This window comes from Naumovozyma castellii, chromosome 3 (assembly GCF_000237345.1).
Source record: "Naumovozyma castellii chromosome 3, complete genome".
Lineage (NCBI taxonomy): Eukaryota > Fungi > Ascomycota > Saccharomycetes > Saccharomycetales > Saccharomycetaceae > Naumovozyma > Naumovozyma castellii.
Genome location: NC_016493.1, coordinates 344,515 through 363,229, shown reverse-complemented (window position 1 = coordinate 363,229; position 18,715 = coordinate 344,515). Strand labels below are relative to the sequence as shown.

Sequence of the window (18,715 nt, the reverse complement as noted above, 5' to 3'; positions counted from 1 at the left end):
ATACAATTTAGTTAAAAGTGGTTTTTTTATAGAGTGTGTATCGTAACCAAAAAATGCATATATACTTTTACTTTTCAGCTATTGATTGCTGAACTGACGGATGACTTTCCAAGAAAAGTTGGGACTGTTAATTTTTCTCAAATCTGTACACCCTAAAACCCAAACATTGTTAAGTTTTTTAAATGTATTTTTGTTGGAGATATTTGGAAAGCGCGTTTCTATGATCAAGTGGATATTCCTTCTGGCTCTGAAAAATCCAGGTGGACCATCTGTTCACGGGGAAAGTCTCCGTCCAAACCCTAGGGAGGCTCCTTCCCCAGGGACCTTGTTCCAGGCTCACCATCCAGGCTGACGAAATACACCATCTAGGGAGCGCATCTCGTGTGAGTCTCTCACTGGTGGAGGAAAGCGGCTCCCGCTGATGGAGGCCCGCTTTTTTGTATAGACAAGATAATAGTTATAGTTAAATGCATATATACGGTTTATTTCAAATCTTGATATTTTCAGTTAATTTTGGCAAGACAGTTAAACACAAGTGAGCCATCATGAAGGTACGTTACATTGAAAATTAGAATGCAAATATGCGTGGAAAAGGAATGAGAAACTGGAAGGAATGACAGGCACAACGTTTATCCAAGCTTAGACATTGGGTCGCAATGGGTACGCCAGAGATATCCTGTAATCAGCAAATTTAGAGATGCAGACGGACACGCCAGCGTTATTGAAATAATAGCAGAATTTGTACCCTTTCCAATATACGAAGATTCGATTTTAACAAACCCATATATGTCCATTAAGAGATCATGCGGTTTTATTTTATTCATTTCCAAGAACTCGATATTTGACGCATTTCATTTGAAAAAATAATTAAGCTCGTAATACTAACATAAAGTTCGGATTGAACCTTTAATATAGTTGAACATTTCCTACCCAGTCAACGGTACTCAAAAGACCATTGAAATTGATGACGAACACCGTATCCGTGTCTTCTACGACAAGAGAATCGGTCAAGAAGTTGATGGTGAAACCATTGGTGATGAATTCAAGGGTTACACTTTCAAGATTGCCGGTGGTAACGATAAGCAAGGTTTTGCTATGAAGCAAGGTGTCTTGTTGCCAACCAGAGTTAAGTTGTTGTTGGCCAAGGGTACTTCTTGTTACAGACCAAGACGTAATGGTGAAAGAAAGAGAAAGTCCGTTAGAGGTTCCATTGTTGGTCCAGATTTGGCTGTCTTGGCTTTGATCATCACCAAGAAGGGTGAACAAGAATTTGAAGGTGTTACTGATGCTACTGTTCCAAAGAGATTAGGTCCAAAGAGAGCTAACAACATCAGAAAATTCTTCGGTTTGACCAAGGAAGATGATGTCCGTGATTTCGTTATTAGAAGAGAAGTCACCAAGGGTGAAAAGACCTACACTAAGGCTCCAAAGATCCAAAGATTGGTTACTCCACAAAGACTACAAAGAAAGAGACACCAAAAGGCTTTGAAGGTCAGAAACGCTCAAGCTCAAAGAGAAGCTGCTGCTGAATACGCTCAATTATTGGCTAAGAGATTAGCTGAAAGAAAGGCTGAAAAGGCTGAAGTCAGAAAGAGAAGAGCTTCCTCTTTGAAGGCTTAATCACCCATTCATAAACTATTATCATAGTTTTATAATTATCCCATTCTATGTTATATATTTTATACTAATTTAAAAAAAAGAAAAAGTTACAAATTATCATAAGTAGTCAAGTTTATATAAAATGATGCTTTACAATCGATTCTCTACAAAGTATGAATTTTTTGAGAGCTGTCTAAAATTTAAAATAGCTATCATATTGAGTGAGCTTGATTACTTATATTATACACTTCTTTTAGTACATAAGATTATCGCATAGTAACCAATTCTTCAGCACTAGTTGGATGAATAGCAACACAGTTATCGAAATCTGCCTTAGTGGCACCCATCTTAATGGCAACACCGAAACCTTGTAAGATTTCAGCAGAGGAATCTCCAACAATATGTAAACCAACAACCTTTTCTTCTGGACCAGCACAAATAATCTTATATCTTGTTGGTGCCTTTTCTTTGAGCATAGCGTAATACATGGCAGTGAATTTGGTGTTATAGATTTTTAGGTTTTCTTGGCCATATTTAGCAATGGCTTGTTTTTCAGTAAGACCAATGGCACCAGCTTCTGGGTGAGAGAACACGACACTTGGAACATTCTCATAATCTAGTTTATCATTGCGGAACTTTTCTGGACCAAATAATCTGTTAGAAAGTTTTCTACCGGCAGCGATAGCCACGGGAGTCAATTCAACACGTCCTGAAACGTCACCTAATGAGTAGATGTGAGAGACATTTGTGTTTTGATATTCATCGGTAATAATTTCCTCCCTTTCATTTAGTTTTATTCCTACATTTTCTAAACCGAACCCTAGGTAGGATCTACGCCCAATGGTCCATATCAATTCATCCACATCAGTAAGAACTTCACCACTATCCAAAGTAATTGTAAGTTTCCCTGTCTTTTCATCCTTTACCACTTTGGTCACCTTTGATGTCTTATGCACATTAATACCTTCCTTTACGTAATGGTCAGTGACAGTTTCTTGAATACATTGATCAAATTTTCTCAACACTGTTTCACCTCTAATGACTAAATGTGCTTCTGATCCTAATCCGTGGAACACACCAGCCAATTCGATACCAATGTACCCAGCACCAACCACTACCACCTTCTTTGGTTGCTTTTCCAAACGGAAGAATCCATCAGAATCAGTACCCAATTCATACCCGGGAATATTCGTAGGATAGACGGGTTTACCACCAGTGGCAATCAAATAATGGTCTGCAGTGAAAGTCTCAATGGTGTTATCTTTCTTAGTGACCTCGACTTGACCCTCTTTGTTAAATTTGGCCCAACCAAACACGACATCCACTCCTTCTTTGTTCAAATTATTCTCATAAATGCCATTCAATCTATGAATGTAAGCGTCTCTCTTCTCCTTAAACTGTGGCCAATTGAATGTTAAGTTTTCCTTAGTCAATTGGAAATCTTGAAACAGTCCATACTCATTAGCATGTGTCACTCTCGTTGCCAAATCAGAAGCATACCACATGACTTTCTTTGGAACACATCCAACATTGACACAGGTCCCACCTAGGGCCTTTCCTTCAATGATCAAGGTCTTGGCACCGTATGAGGCGGCTCTTCTACTGGATGCGACACCACCCGATCCCCCTCCGATAACTAAATAATCGTAATGTTTTATTCCTGTTGACATGGCTCTTTTCAATGTTATGTTGTTGTTAAGTAGTTTTTTACTTATATGCTTTGTGGGGAACATTAAATCCTAAATAAAAAAAAATTGTATGTAGATACATGCTACAATTTAAATGATTCTTTTGCAAGTTGAATTTAAAGGTTTCCTTTTATTTTTATGAATTGCAACTCGCTCGATACTTGAAAAATTAGTAATTGTGAAAATGTCAATTACGTAAGAAGACAATATTACGTAAAGAAGTTCTATGATGATAATGATGTATATATTTGTATATATAATATGCAAAAAGTTTAGGTTATATGCCATGACTGATGACATTCCCCATTGCTGTGAGTGATTCTGCCTCTGATGTGTCATCATCGTTACTATAATCTGAAGATGAAGGGCCAGCAATACAATCTGAAATCTCAGTTGTGGCAGTCTTTGTATTTTCTGTCGTTGTATCATATTCTTGTTGTATTGGCTTTGGATTAGCCAATGTGTATTTGTACATGGTTCCCAATAGACAAAATATGGTCCATAGGATACAAATGACAGCATAAATGGCACCAATAACTCTGAATGCCCCCATGGGGACATATTCATTATATTGGACAAACACTTCTGTACTCCCCAAGGACATGGTCCCCATGGGGAAAGTCATTGCCCAGAAACCCTTATGGAAATGGTACACTCTTTGAGGCTTCCCCGACGGTTGAATGATTTTAGTATTACGATACGATACTATGGATAAGAAGGAGATGAAAGAGAAGAAATAACCCATGGCTAACAAACCTAGAGCTAGAGTTAACCCTAGTACTTTAAAACTCCAAGGAACAGCCAATCTTAATATATCATCTTCGGGAGTCCCCTTTCTAGGATAATAATCTACCACATATTTCCTTATATTATCTGTCAATAGGAGGATTCCAAAACTACCTTGCCCCAATGGACCCAAAACTAAAAACATGGTAAACACTTGTGACATTGCTGGGATCTTATTGACGTAAAGGTTCCAAAAGAAGATAGATATTAGGATGAAGACGAATATAATGGAATGCAGCCATAATAATGCAGTGACGACCAATGTGAGCAATTGTATATTTCTATTGAATGTCTGGGCAAACAAATCTGTCATGGTGAACAGGCCGCTACATGATGCGACGACTACCAAGGGGATGACAGCTAATAGTAAGATACTCTTTAAATGTTGTTCCGCGGCAGTCTTGGATAGATCCTCCTTATCACTTAAACCTGAAATAGAATAATAATCTTGCCATATTAAGAATGAAATCCCCCAAGCGGATAATATGGAGACAAGAACGTCATACCACCATAGAGCATAAATTAAATAAAGCAAACGTCTTGCATGGTCTGTTCCGGCGGCTTCATGGGCCACTAAATTGGAGAGATAATTTATAATGGTGACTAGTCCCATGGGGTACGTGCCCCAGAAGACGTTATGCATTAGATTTCTAAAATAATGTTGGAAATACACTTGGAAAGTATGCCTTCTTGTGTATTTAATCATGTGAACGATGGCGAAGAATTGCAGTCCGATGAATAATAGACATGCAATGGCAAACATAATATACGAACATATTCGTAGCCACTTGGCGGGATATGGGAATGCATGCAGTAGATCTGACGAGATCCCGGTCCCCATGACCATGACGAAGAGGAACGGTTCGAAATGCTTAATGTAACCAATGGCGAGAGTCATGTGCTTGACGAGTCCTCCTGTATATATTGTGTGAGTGAGCATCTGTGAGATGGTGAGTGCATATATACTATTCTCGAGTGAAGGACCCTACCAGTATAACCCCATCGTGTCCGCACAGAAACCGCCGCAGAGAACGCCATGTTTGTTGACTATCAAAAAAGTGTCAAAAACTTTTCAAGGAGATTAATAAGCGACAATAGATGAATAGTTTTCCACCTTGTATTTAAACATCCACAACACCGAACACTTTCCCTATCACGAGAGAGCCGATGATGATGCTGCTCCTATCACGTACTTACATATCCAACGCCGGTAAGCCGTATCGTATGCTCTTATGGTCTACCGTATTTCGTACATAGCACATACTCCTTGGCCCCCAACCAAGTCCTGTTCTGACAAGGAGGCTATGTTCCTTGCGATAAATACTCTTAGCAAATACGTCTACATAGTGAGGAAGGTACATCCAGCCTCTCCATGCTCAAGACTACATTACCACCCATCATCTGACAATATACACTGCTTAAGTCGTTTGAATATTCTTCTCTTTGGGTGACCCGGTTGAAGGCGCCGGAAAAAAACGTTGACACTTGCAATGTAACATACGAAAAGATAGAACACATCATTCATTCAATTCAACTTCAACATCTGCAACAAACAGGGACCAGCACAGTAATCTAATACACACATCCACTATGTCAGATGCAAACCCAGATACAGCATTAGCCATTGCAAAATTGTTGCGTCATCACAGAGAATTGAAACAGAGAAAGGGTCTGTTCCAAACGAGACACGTCGACTTCTTCCGTTTCAAGAGGTTCGAAAGAGCATTGAAGTCACCAGAATACATCAAGAAATCTACGAATCAACCAGACTTATACCCTCCAGTCACGGGGACTGAGGATGAACATGCGTCTGCTCGTAACTTGTTCATCATGTTAATTAAAGCACAATATGTAGTCCCATGTCAAAAATTACACAATCAGGACTGTAAGAATCATGGATTGAAGGCAAATAAAGATTACCCAAATTTAATTCTTTCCAGTAAGGCTACTTTACAACCGGATGAATATTACGTCTGGAACTATAATCCGAAATCAATTACAGATTATTTAATCGTTATAGGTGTCGTTTCTGTAATCTTAGCATTGGCTTGCTATCCATTATGGCCACGTTCCATGAGACGTGGGTCCTATTATGTCTCTATGGGGTGTCTAATGTTACTTTGTGGATTCTTTGTCGTCGCTATTATTAGATTAATATTGTACGTCTTGTCGTTATTGGTCATTAAGAAAAAAGGTGGATTTTGGTTATTCCCCAATTTGTTCGAAGATTGTGGTGTCCTTGATAGTTTTAAACCGTTATATGGATTCGGTGAAAAGGACTCATACAGTTATATCAAGAAAATGAAAAGAATGAAGAGGAAACAAACAAAGAATGGTGGTACGGGAAAGCCTAAAATTGAAGAAGTGCAAGACGAGGGAAAATGATAAATATGAGAAGCCATCTTCACTAGCTAAACGTTAGATTAACTTAATAAGTTAGACTTCTGTACGAATAATTATAAACCATATATTATTATATTTTTATTTTCTCACATAGGCGCATGCTTTATACGAGATAAAACTATTTACCATCTTCTCCCCTTGCAGATTTCCATTGAGCAGACCCACTTTGTCGTCCTTTCTCTGGCTCTAATGTCTTTGTGGGAGATTTCTGCTCCGTTTTCTTCACCTTTGGCATCCACTCAAATCGTTCTCTTTCATCTCTCTTAAAGAGTTCAAATAATTCATCATCCGTTCTCTGCCTCCGTAGTCTCTTGGTAAGGTAAGTACAAATAAATTGTAAATCCAGTTCACTAATTTGATCCCTCGGAAGTTCATTTTTTAAGATATATCTTTTACTAACATCAGTAACGTCATCTTTACTGAATGCAATACAATAACTCATACTTTTATTCCAATTGATGGAATAAATATAGGGTTGATCAAATGACTGTTCACAGGAATCAACATGAACCCATCGATTCAAATAAGGAGAATAATATTCACACCAAACATGATCCTCTCTATTCCAAACATATCTGGCCTCTAATCCAAACGATTTGAGAACTAAAGTGAATAAATTACACCATTCACCACAACGACCTGTTCTAGTCTCCAATAGTTTAATTGGATCATTATATCTGGGAAATCTTATCATGGATCCACATCCATCGCATCGGAACACTTCCACTGAGCCACATTCATACTTAGCCTCCTCGGAGTTGGGAGGTTCCGTTGAATGAAATTGAACTCGATCAGAGTTCCCACATGTATGACACTCAGGCTTGTCACACCATTTAAAGAAATCCTGCTTGAAATATCGTAATAATTCTCTAACCAATACATCAGGATATTCATCATCAGATTTCAAATCTTGCTCATCCACATTTTTATAAATCAAATCCAAATCCATCACTTCCAAAACAATGGAGTACCAATCACCATTCTCATAGATCGTACAATTTCTACCACTCATGCTAACCAATTGCCTCGCAAAATTATTAGTCTGCATAAGTCTATTGAATCGAGTAGTATCAGGATCACTCCTAAATTTACCTACTATAATTTCTTTGTATTTCTTTAAAAAAGTAGCTGCCATGTATTCAAAATCTGGTTCCGTTGCTATTTCTTCCACCATCTTCACCTGTAATGTTATGCTTTCGAATGAAGTTGTTCGAGGACAATCGAAACGAAATTACTTCGCCCTGCATTTATCTCTAATTTCGCCCTTGAAGAAAGTAGGTGAAATGTTCGTAGTTAAACCACTCCACTAAATAACGACAGAGGAACCAAAATCATACGTTCCTTATTAACTAAAGATATGATGTCACTGACAAGAACCCAGGGGAGTAAGATTTTGCTTCGCACCATACATCCATCGTTCTCAAGGACATTTCTCCTCCCACTACGTCATTACCATGAGGATGGATCCAAGGATATCAAAACCCTGGAAGATCTTGTAAAATTGAAATCGTTGGATGGTGTAGACCCTGAATTGATTAAAAACCTTATATATGAAAGAACTAAAGAGATGGATGTAAAAAATGAATTAGACATGTTAAAGAAATTTACAAAGGAGGAAAAAAGTACTCACGATAGTCCCTTAAAGAAATTCACTAGACCCCTGTGGGTGGTCCTATTGATGAGTTCATCCGTCTATTTGGGATGTCATTATTTGTGGTGGAGACTAGAATATGTGGAGAGGGAAAAGGAGTTGATGGAACAAGTGGAAACCTTAGAAAACGAGTTGAATACTCTATTGGCTACGAAACCAAATCAATTGGAATTAGAAGCCCAGTCTGATCCAAAGAGTCAACCTTTTTACAAGCGTTGGTTTAGCAGGTAAATCTGTTACGCTTTCTAATTAACTAATATTCATAGAAATCATAACATTCATATGTATATATATCATTGACGGAATGCAATCGTAAACACATTATTACTATTATTACCTATAAATAGATATAGCATTTCTTATTAATTTAGTTGAATATGCTGGTTTTCATCAGTACACATTCTCCTGGTGTCGATGGCAAGCTATAAACATTAAACTTACCATCATCACCGGCAACGTAAACTTGACTTGGAAACTCTTCAGGAAACCCAAGACAATATCTTACTGACTCTTTCATTGATATATGTGCAAAATCACGACGTAAATTTTGGTTAGGTATGGATTCCCTTATCTTTTTAGAGAGAAAATGTTTCAATTGTTTAGAATGATCCTTAGATACTTTCTTCAAAGAGCTATCATTATTCTGCTCTAGTAATTCTTCCTCCGCAGAATCTAGCTCTGGGGCAGTATCCGTATCTTGGTTTAAACTTAATCTAAATATATGGATCGTATCAGAGTCACCAACGCATCCTATCTTAGTTGTCTTTCTATCGAAGATCAATTGATACAAATTACAAGGTCTAGATCCACGTCTAAATTCATAAACTAAAGAGTTTGAAGAATCGAATTGCATATCCACTCCCGTATTAAATACCCTCACAATAGTCCCCTTATCTGATGCTGTTGTAACCAATTTCCCATCATGACTGACAGCTAGACAAGCTATATTACCCTTATGCACCGTGTTCAGATAATTAAGCGGTTTCACATTCAATGCATCATACACTACAATATCATTTAGTAGGAAAGAATCAGGTCGATTGTTATTGCTACTGTAAGCTGTGTAACACAAAATACTTCTATCATCATTACTTAATGCAATTCTGGGCCTTAGCCTGCTTCTTACTGAATTTCTTCTTTTTCTGGTAGTATTGTTCCGTTCATCACTCTGAACTCTCATATTCTCTGCAATATTTGCCACCATTGAATTGCTCTTAATATGGTCTTCCCATAAGTCTATGGTGGTCATTGGCTTCATGCAGGATATATCATATATGAAAATTTGATCACTTTCTAAAAGGATACACATTCTCTTTCTATTCATAACAACATCTACAATTTCATGGGGAAACACTATTTCACAAATTGTAGATTTCCTCTTTGTATTGACAATTTTCAGCTTCTTTCCCTTCTTGACGCCCTGATTCCTGTCTGCGATGGCCACCAAGCTGGTAGAAAACAACATCTGTACGATAATTCCATTATCTTCCTCATTTGCCACTGATGCATCAAGTGCGGTTCCATCCAGACTGTCATTGCTTCCCGTGTTGTTTCTAGTTCGTGTGTCCAACTCAAAGCATTTACCAAATGGGTCACAATTATATATCGTAAGGGAGTGTGGAGCTGTAGTGACAACACAACATGTAGCGTCTTGATTAAAGTTCAATGCTTTCATTTTGGTACCTAGTTGATTATAAGCTAAACTGAATGATTAAGTAGCAAAGATACTCAAAGACAATAATAGAATTGTCTATTGTTTTACAGGTACGTTATGACAGTCCTTAAATGTTTGGAATGTCCGCTACCCTGCTTCGTTAATTATTAGAAAGCTCGAAATGACAAGCACAGTGCCAACTGATTAACAGGTGAACTAGATGGTAGGGGTCTGTCGGAGTCTCGATATATACCTGTAGACTCCAGCTTATCTTTTCTTCTGCTCAATTGCTTCCCCTCTCATCAGTAGGAAGGGTTGCCACCATGAAATTGTACAGTCCGATAACCATACCACTTCTTCGATCGTCCAGACTACAAAGCTCAAGACATGGTTTTTACTCTACCTCCTCCAAAACCAGATTATACCGGAAGAGACCCTCGAGACGCTACGTTCTAGGAACATTGTTGACATTTTTGGTTCCATATACGGGGTACGCATTGTATGTCACAGTTTCAGCCGCCAAGGAAATCGATGTTAGAGATAGAGAGTGTAAACAGATCGAATCTAATCCGAACGACCGCTCTTTCAAGGGAACATTGATTAAATATTCTCCCTTACAAGTCCTGGGAAGATATGAGAATCCATTTACCGAGTATCGAATACAAACTATTTACGAATTCTTCTTTAACAGAATAGTCGAGGTCTTCGAAAGGAACAGAGGCGGAATACCTCCTGATAAACATCAAATGGATCAGTTAATGCCTGTTCATAAACCAAAGTGGCCTAGCTATGTAATGACGGATTCTAAAAGTGTATTGAAATACAATGTGGTAGCTGATGCTGATATTCCGCCGAAGAAAACGGGACCATCTGATGAAGACATCCCAATTTACAATACCTGGTTAGGTCAATCATGCAATTTTGTTGTTTACAATGGCCTCAAGATTTTAACAGACCCTTTGTTTAGCGATTTTTTAATTCATGAAACCTTTGGACCCAAGAGGATTACTTCTCTACCGTGTGAAATATCAGATGTACCGACACCAGATGTCATCTTAGTTTCTCATAACCACCCAGACCATTTAGATATCAAGAGTATGGAATTTTGGAAAGGCAAGGAGCCATTGTGGGTTGTACCGAAGGGAATGAAGCCCTTTATGGAGAAACATAAAGTCCATAATGTCATTGAACTTTCTTGGTGGCAATCCCTTCAACTAATCAAGAACAGTGAAACATATTACATCTCTAGTACACCAGCAATGCATTGGTCAGGAAGGTCAATTTTGGATACTAACCAATCGTTATGGTGTTCATTTATGTTGAGCCACAAAGGAAAACCAGTATTATTTCATGCAGGTGATACGGGTTACGTTAAAGATCTATATTTGAGAATCAAGGAGAGATACGGTGAAGGTTGTAAATTGGCATTGCTTCCATGTGGTCAGTACTGTCCTGAATGGCATCAAAGACCCAGACATATTAATTCTAGAGAAGTACTAAACGTAATGAAAGACCTTGAAGCCAAAAATGTATTGGGTGTCCATTGGGGTACCTTTATCTTAAGTGGTGAATATTTTTTGGAGCCCAAACAGAAATTGGAATTATTAGCGGAATGGGAAGGTATAAAGGAGAATTGCTATTGTCCAGAATTAGGTAAAACTATAAAAATTGAGTAAAAAGAATCGTGACTATCGTTTTTAAAATCTTGTACATATAATATAATGACATACATAATCAAATTGAGAGAATAATTAAATAACTCGCTGTTGCATATGTTATATATTTACATGAATATTTGTTCTAACTAGGAATTTTCTTTTTATCTTTTCAGATACGATATGTTATATGGTTTCAACAACTCCTCGTTCACTTTACTAGGACTTTTCACCACCAAATCTGACCCAGTTATACTCTTTGGAAAGGCTATAACATCACGGATACTTTCTGTGCCAGACAGCATTGCACACATTCTATCGAAACCAATTGCAAAACCAGCATGGGGTGGTGTACCCATTTCAAATGCTCTTAATAAATGTCCGAACAATTCTTCTGCATTCTCAATCTTTAAGATATTTTCAAATATGTAATCTTGAAGAATTGGATCATGAACTCTTGTAGAGCCACCCCCTAGTTCAACACCATTGATAACCAAATCATAATGTTGACCACGACACTGGGAGGGATTGGAGTTCAGTTTTTCATAATCTTGAAGTTGAACCATAGTAAAGGGATGATGTGTGGACACCAATTTGTCATGTTCATAAACTGGATATTGCATTTCTGGTTTCACAGGAGCAGTGACTGGAGAAAAGAGTGGGAAATCAACCACCCAACTAGCCACATCATGTTTAGTTTCCATATATAATTCTTTTCCCAGAGAGGATTGTAATACCAATTTTCGTAACGTTCCCAAAGGCGTTGGATTTTCGTAAATCGCAGTCGAAGGTTCCCTAGTACTACCACAAACAATATCACCAACTTGCAACTTTAGATAGTTCGAGATCATTTTAGGATTTTCAAATGTAGCAATTCCAAGAAATTTCTCAAACCAATTCTGTTTTAAATCTTCATCGTTTATTGGTTGTATAACTGGTGCTCTAAATGTGTAATTGTTTGAATCGCCCAAGAAACTCCAATTCTTTTTAAAATCATCAATATCTTTAAAGGCGTTCTTTAAAATCAAAACTTCAAAAACGGGAAACCCCTTATCAAGACGTCCCTTTGCGTTAAACTCTGATAAATCTAAAATCTTCAAATTTGGTGCTCTTAAATCCGGTTTATCAATTCCATAAACACTCATTGCTGTCCTATAAGGCATTCTATTAATTTTGCCTCCATTATCAGCTATTGATATAAGCTTTCCAAAAGAATTTAAAGTTAGAAGACTACTATTGACGCTAAATTGGTCCCAAGTAGTAGGAACAAGTCGCTCCAAAAGGGCCATCACATCTTCACCATTAGAAAAGGACATCTCCATATCAATTTGAGTAAATTCTGGCTGTCGATCTGCTCTTAAATCTTCATCTCTAAAACATCTGGCTACTTGGAAATATTTGAAAACACCACTAGCCATTAACAATTGCTTATATTGTTGTGGACTTTGTGTTAAAGAATAAAATGACGGCGTTGAATTTTCCTTGGTCCTTGTTGGCACTAGAAATTCTCTTGCACCTTCAGGCGTAGGTTTGAACAAAATTGGGGTTTCAATCTCAAGGAACTCTTCTTCATTTAATAACTGCCTTAGCTTACAAGATATTTGATACCTTTTCCTTAAGAATTCCTGATATTTGTGATGTCTCAATTGAAGAAACCTATACTCGGGTGGATAATTACCATCTTTCTTAAATTCATGCAATTGGGATGGCTTCTCATTCGATGAGTTCAGGACAGATATTTTTTCCACTTGTATCTCATACTCAAATATATTTTCAGCCGAGGATACAGACTTCTCTTTCTTTTTCATCAAGGTACCGTTTACCTGTATCACATCTTCCCTATTCAATGCTTTCAATTGGGAACCGGAATCTACCAGTTGTACTGTATCTCCCTTAACATCTCTTAACTGACTAAAAGTAAGATTTTTACCTATTCGTTTCGGTTTCGTGTCTATCCATCCGTTTACAGTGCATGTAACACGAGACCCAGTATTTTGAGTCTCATAGAGCTGCTTGATACTCTTAGTTTCCTTAGAGAAATGGAATTTATCGAGGACGAAGTTCTTAGACGGCAATTGAGCTGGAAGTCTGGTAAGGGTATGAAAATTGTGATGTGACACACCAGTCTTCAACAAAAACATAATGCCAATAGCAGACCCTCGAGAATTCGTGTCCCTGTTGCTTGATTATAGTCTTGGAATCTATTGCTACCATTGAACCAGTTAAATCCCTAAAAAATGCGTCGCGGCTTACGTGAACGCAACGTTTTTCCATCGTATCTTCAAAAGTTCACACAATCAAGAAGTTATATATATACAGCACAGTTGAAACTACCACTATAGACAGAAGCACCACACCCAAATACTGGCACCTCAGCTGCAGAAGCCGCATTATCACTTCCCGGACAAACATGCAGAATTTTACTGGATCACAAAATCCACTGGCCTCTATGGCACAGAACTTCAATGCTATGAACTTGAATTTCCCAAACGCCACGAACGGTGGCACCCCATCTAATACCACTACACCTGTTAATACAATGTCCAACGGTATGCCTGGTAATTCGTTTCCTGTCCCTCAAATGAATGAATCTAACCCAGCCCCTCGAAACAGACCCAGTATTCTACTGGATAAGATCGGCATACAGAGATCTAATTCTCCATTCTCTTCTTCGACAGATTTGAATAAGGCGAACCTTCATAGAGAATCCTCGTCAATATTATTAGACAATTGGAATCTTTCTGAACCGAAACACATGGGTCCTTCTCCTGTATTAGCCGACCAACGACCACCACTTCAACAGGCGTCATCGTTCCCAAATGTTCCAACACATTCTTTAGATGCTCCTGTTAATGGATCTAATCTATTTGCACCTCCGGCACCTCCAGGTATCGGTGATCAAAGTTCAGCCACCTTGCCACCTATTAAATTGGAATCTCAATGGACATACATTGATTCACAGGGGCAGCCTCAAGGTCCCTTCACGTCCACTTTAATGACACAATGGCTGCAAGCAGGTTATTTTCAACCAAATTTACAAATCAAGAGAATGCCTACCTCCATGGAACCATTCGGCATCAATGATAGATTTGTAACTTTGAATGAATTAATTTCCAAAGTTAATAATTTCCAGGATCCCTTCCAAACATTTGATTTGATAGTACCTGTTATGAATGCTAAATTTTTCCCAGCTCAACCTATTCAAGCAACTGTTAATAAACCTACTCCGGCTGCTACTATGGGTGCCAATGCTAATGAACAAGCAATCAATGAGAAACTAAGCACTGGCGATTATACGTTAGATGAAATATTAAATATGACATTTAAAGATGGTAGTTACTACAGAGAAGTCATTGTTCAATTACCATTTAATAGGAAGATTGTAACCAAATTAGATGACGACTTTGAAATTCCTCCCAATAGCGCTTCAGAATTTGTAAATGAGATTCGATATGATGATATTGAATATAGAGTTCCTATGAAGGAAGAACCTTTTGCAACTGCCGAGCCTGTGATAAACACGCCAGAGAAGGAGGATGTAATTGAAGGACCTGTAGATGAGGAAGCTCAAGAGGAACAACAATTAAAGGAAAAGAAGGCTAAAAAGGCCGCCAAAAAGAAGGAAAAGGCTGAAGAACAAGAGAGAAAACGTTTGGAGAAGGCAGAACTAATGGCTCAAAAGCTATTAGAAGAGCAGGAAAGACAAGAGCAAGAAAAGAAATTGAAAGAAGAAGCCAAAAAATTAAAGAAACAAAGAAAAGAGGAGAAAAAATTAAAGAAGGAAAAGCATAAACTGGAGAAACAAAAGAAGAAAGAAGAAGCTGAAAAGGAAAAAGAAGAAGCTGCCATTGAAAATCCAGCACCTTGGGCAGAAAAGACTTCAGTTAATGAAACTCAAAAAACCATTCCAATGGCAGAAATTCTAAAACGTCACAAGGAACAAGAAGCATTAGCTAAAAAGCAAAAGGAACAAAAGAGGCAAGAAGATCTTTTAAAATTAAGTGCCAAACTAATGGATGAAGATAAGAAAGCTAATGAACTGAAATCTGTCCTAAGTTGGGCCAACAAGCCTGCCCCTGAACCAGTCCGAGTCAATATTCAACCACAATTGAAAGAAAAAAAGCAATCCATTAAGATGGACAATAATTCTTCATTTGTTGCTGAACAGCAAAAAATTTGGGAGCAATTTCAAAAAACTCCAGCTACAGCTGTCAAGAACACTATCATTAACGATAATTCTTCTACAAAAGGTAATGCCTGGACAACTGTTACTCCTAAGCCAGCGGCAATAAAGGCTAATGGGTTACCATCTTTAAATAAAGCAGTTAACCAACCTAGTGCTTATGTTAGTCCTGATAAATTACGTAACATTGCTTCGGGAAGACCTTCTATGAGTAAACAGATTGGGTCATCAATTAGCTTGCCAGGACTTAAGGCTAAAGTTACCACAAAGGCACCTGTCGCATATCCTGGTAATGCATCAGTTTCGACACGCCAAGAATTCCTAAGGTGGGCAAGAACACAATTAAAACTAAATCCAGGTGTGTCTATGAATAGTGTCCTGGAAGTATTATTAATGTTGCCCGCCAGTGCTTCTGCTAAAGAAATTATTGCCGATACAATATATGCCAATAGTACAGTAATGGACGGAAGAAGATTTGCAACTGATTTTATCAAGAGACGAATTGAATGTGAGAAGCAATTGACAGATCCATTGAGTTGGAAAGAAGCATTGTCGCTGCCAGAAGGTAACGATGACGATTGGGAATTTCAAGTTGTAAGTAAGAAAAAGGGTAAAAAATACTGATATCCCTCCCTCACTTTTAATTATTGTAATTGTAAATTTGAAGAATTGTATAGTGTAATGAAAGAACTGATACTAGAACAACTTGTTTCCGTAGTATAGTTTTATCTAATATTCGATTGTATTATGATTAGCAATCCATCGTTTATGACGACGCAAATTTTTTCATGAATTTCGAGAAGAAATTTTCCGATGGCTTCTTTGAAGTCATCACAGATTTTGGCAGTTAATACAAGAGTTGCTTAACACGATTTTATTATTTATCTCTTAAGATCCAAAACTGACCCACCAGAACAACTTCAAGTGAAAAATGAGTACTCCATTTGGTTTAGATTTAGGTAACAACAACTCCGTCTTGGCCGTTGCCAGAAACAGAGGTATTGACATCGTCGTCAATGAAGTTTCCAACCGTTCCACCCCATCTTTGGTTGGTTTCGGTCAAAAGAACAGATTCTTAGGTGAAGCTGGTAAGACCAAGGAAACTTCCAACATCAAGAACACTGTTGGTAACTTGAAGAGAATTGTTGGTTTAGACTACACTCACCCAGATTTCTCTACTGAATCTCAATTCTTCAGCTCCAAGTTGGTTGAATTAGATGACAAGAAGGTTGGTACTCAAGTCAGACTTGCTGGTGAAAGTAAGACTTTCTCTGCCACCCAATTAGCTGCCATGTTCATTGGTAAGGTTAAGAACACTGTTCAACAAGAAACTAAATCTAACATTAACGATATCTGTATCGCTGTCCCAGCTTGGTACAGTGAAGAACAACGTTACTCCATAGCTGATGCTGCCAAGGTTGCAGGTTTAAACCCAGTTAGAATTGTCAACGATGTTACTGCTGCTGCCGTCTCATACGGTGTCTTTAAGACCGATCTACCAGAAGGTGACGCTAAGCCAAGAATTGTCGCCTTTGTTGATATTGGTCATTCTTCTTACACCTGTTCCATCATGGCTTTCAAGAAGGGTGAATTAAAGGTTTTAGGTACTGCCTACGACAAACATTTCGGTGGTAGAGATTTCGACCGTGCCATTACTGAACATTTCGCCGATGAATTCAAGTCCAAGTACAAGATTGATATTAGAACTAACGCTAAGGCTTATAACAGAATCTTAACTGCTGCTGAAAAGTTAAAGAAGGTCCTTTCTGCTAACACTCAAGCACCATTCTCTGCTGAATCTGTTATGGATGATGTCGATGTTTCATCCTCTATGACCCGTGAAGAATTAGAAGAACTAGTTAAGCCATTGTTGACCCGTGTCACTGAACCAGTTACCAAGGCTCTTGCTCAAGCTAACCTAACCGTCGAAGACATTGATTTCGTTGAAATCATTGGTGGTACTACCCGTATCCCAACTTTGAAGAACTCCATCTCTGAAGCCTTCAACAAGCCATTATCTACCACTTTGAACCAAGATGAAGCTATTGCTAAGGGTGCTGCGTTCATCTGTGCCATCCACTCCCCAACTTTGAGAGTTAGACCATTCAAATTCGAAGATATTCATCCATACTCTGTTTCCTACTCTTGGGATAAGCAAGTTGAAGAAGAAGAATCTATGGAAGTTTTCCCAGCTGGCTCTACCTTCCCATCTACCAAGTTGATTACTTTACAACGTACTGGTGATTTCCAAATGTCTGCTTACTACACTACCCCAGAACAATTACCAAAGGGTACTAAGGCTGACATTGCTAAATGGGAAATTACTGGGTTACAAGTTCCAGAAGGTGCTGAATCTGTTCCAGTCAAGGTTGTCTTGAGATGTGACCCATCTGGCTTGCACACTATTGAAGAAGCTTACACTGTCGAAGACATTAAGGTTCAAGAAGTTGTTCCATTACCAGAAGATGCTCCAGAAGATGCTGAACCTGAATTCAGAGAAGTTACCAAGACCGTCAAGAAGGATGCTTTGACTATTGTTGCTCACACTTTTGCCTTGGAAGGTAAGCCATTGAATGACTTGATCGAAAAGGAAATGCTATGTTTGCTCAAGATAAATTGGTTGCTGAAACTGAAGATCGTAAGAACGCCTTGGAAGAATACATTTACACTTTACGTGGTAAGTTGGAAGAAGAATATGCTCCATTTGCCTCTGAAGCTGAAAAGACTAAGTTGACTGGTATGTTAGCTAAGGCTGAAGAATGGTTATACGATGAAGGTTACGATTCCATTAAGGCTAAGTACATTGCTAAGTATGAAGAATTAGCATCTCTAGGTAACATGATCAGAGGTAGATATTTGGCTAAGGAAGAAGAAAAGAGACAAGCTTTGAGATCCAACCAAGAAGCTAGTAAGATGGCTGATCTATCTGCCAAGTTAGCTGCTCAAAGAAAGGCTGAAGCTGAAGCTAAGGAAAATGCTAAGGAATAGATGCATACAAGATAAATTCTCTTTCCCGACCAAATGTATTTAATAATTTAAGAAAATAAAATAATAATGTTCTAACATAACTACTCTATAAAGGTTTATAAAGCAAAA

General features: G+C 38.2%; 11 protein-coding genes across 11 annotated transcripts; 6 read left to right on the top strand and 5 right to left on the bottom strand.

The window, feature by feature from the left end:
• Nucleotides 1-545: 545 nt before the first annotated feature.
• On the top strand, nucleotides 546-1,620 carry NCAS0C01970 (40S ribosomal protein eS6; the record flags this gene model as incomplete). The annotated part of the gene is made up of 2 exons (XM_003675505.1): nucleotides 546-551; nucleotides 916-1,620. The coding sequence occupies 2 exons, from the start codon at nucleotides 546-548 to the stop codon at nucleotides 1,618-1,620; spliced, it is 711 nt and encodes a 236-aa protein (XP_003675553.1).
• Nucleotides 1,621-1,865: 245 nt separating this feature from the next.
• On the bottom strand, nucleotides 1,866-3,332 carry GLR1 (glutathione-disulfide reductase GLR1; the record flags this gene model as incomplete). The annotated part of the gene is made up of 1 exon (XM_003675504.1): nucleotides 1,866-3,332. The coding sequence occupies one exon, from the start codon at nucleotides 3,330-3,332 to the stop codon at nucleotides 1,866-1,868; it is 1,467 nt and encodes a 488-aa protein (XP_003675552.1).
• Nucleotides 3,333-3,564: 232 nt separating this feature from the next.
• On the bottom strand, nucleotides 3,565-5,013 carry SSU1 (Ssu1p; the record flags this gene model as incomplete). The annotated part of the gene is made up of 1 exon (XM_003675503.1): nucleotides 3,565-5,013. The coding sequence occupies one exon, from the start codon at nucleotides 5,011-5,013 to the stop codon at nucleotides 3,565-3,567; it is 1,449 nt and encodes a 482-aa protein (XP_003675551.1).
• A 650-nt stretch (nucleotides 5,014-5,663) lies between these two features.
• Nucleotides 5,664-6,458, top strand: SEC62 (Sec63 complex subunit SEC62; the record flags this gene model as incomplete). Its single annotated transcript, XM_003675502.1, has 1 exon — nucleotides 5,664-6,458. One exon carries the CDS (start codon nucleotides 5,664-5,666, stop codon nucleotides 6,456-6,458), a length of 795 nt encoding a protein of 264 aa, XP_003675550.1.
• Nucleotides 6,459-6,594: 136 nt separating this feature from the next.
• Nucleotides 6,595-7,650, bottom strand: PNG1 (peptide-N4-(N-acetyl-beta-glucosaminyl)asparagine amidase; the record flags this gene model as incomplete). Its single annotated transcript, XM_003675501.1, has 1 exon — nucleotides 6,595-7,650. The coding sequence occupies one exon, from the start codon at nucleotides 7,648-7,650 to the stop codon at nucleotides 6,595-6,597; it is 1,056 nt and encodes a 351-aa protein (XP_003675549.1).
• A 183-nt stretch (nucleotides 7,651-7,833) lies between these two features.
• Nucleotides 7,834-8,358, top strand: INA17 (Ina17p; the record flags this gene model as incomplete). The annotated part of the gene is made up of 1 exon (XM_003675500.1): nucleotides 7,834-8,358. The coding sequence occupies one exon, from the start codon at nucleotides 7,834-7,836 to the stop codon at nucleotides 8,356-8,358; it is 525 nt and encodes a 174-aa protein (XP_003675548.1).
• Nucleotides 8,359-8,494: 136 nt separating this feature from the next.
• Nucleotides 8,495-9,802, bottom strand: ATG21 (Atg21p; the record flags this gene model as incomplete). Its single annotated transcript, XM_003675499.1, has 1 exon — nucleotides 8,495-9,802. One exon carries the CDS (start codon nucleotides 9,800-9,802, stop codon nucleotides 8,495-8,497), a length of 1,308 nt encoding a protein of 435 aa, XP_003675547.1.
• Nucleotides 9,803-10,104: 302 nt separating this feature from the next.
• Nucleotides 10,105-11,457, top strand: FMP30 (N-acetylphosphatidylethanolamine-hydrolyzing phospholipase D; the record flags this gene model as incomplete). Its single annotated transcript, XM_003675498.1, has 1 exon — nucleotides 10,105-11,457. The coding sequence occupies one exon, from the start codon at nucleotides 10,105-10,107 to the stop codon at nucleotides 11,455-11,457; it is 1,353 nt and encodes a 450-aa protein (XP_003675546.1).
• A 143-nt stretch (nucleotides 11,458-11,600) lies between these two features.
• MSD1 (aspartate--tRNA ligase MSD1) lies at nucleotides 11,601-13,577 on the bottom strand (the record flags this gene model as incomplete). Its single annotated transcript, XM_003675497.1, has 1 exon — nucleotides 11,601-13,577. One exon carries the CDS (start codon nucleotides 13,575-13,577, stop codon nucleotides 11,601-11,603), a length of 1,977 nt encoding a protein of 658 aa, XP_003675545.1.
• A 269-nt stretch (nucleotides 13,578-13,846) lies between these two features.
• SYH1 (Syh1p) lies at nucleotides 13,847-16,243 on the top strand (the record flags this gene model as incomplete). The annotated part of the gene is made up of 1 exon (XM_003675496.1): nucleotides 13,847-16,243. One exon carries the CDS (start codon nucleotides 13,847-13,849, stop codon nucleotides 16,241-16,243), a length of 2,397 nt encoding a protein of 798 aa, XP_003675544.1.
• Nucleotides 16,244-16,550: 307 nt separating this feature from the next.
• Nucleotides 16,551-18,353, top strand: SSE1 (adenyl-nucleotide exchange factor SSE1; the record flags this gene model as incomplete). Its single annotated transcript, XM_003675495.1, has 1 exon — nucleotides 16,551-18,353. One exon carries the CDS (start codon nucleotides 16,551-16,553, stop codon nucleotides 18,351-18,353), a length of 1,803 nt encoding a protein of 600 aa, XP_003675543.1.
• Nucleotides 18,354-18,715: the final 362 nt, after the last annotated feature.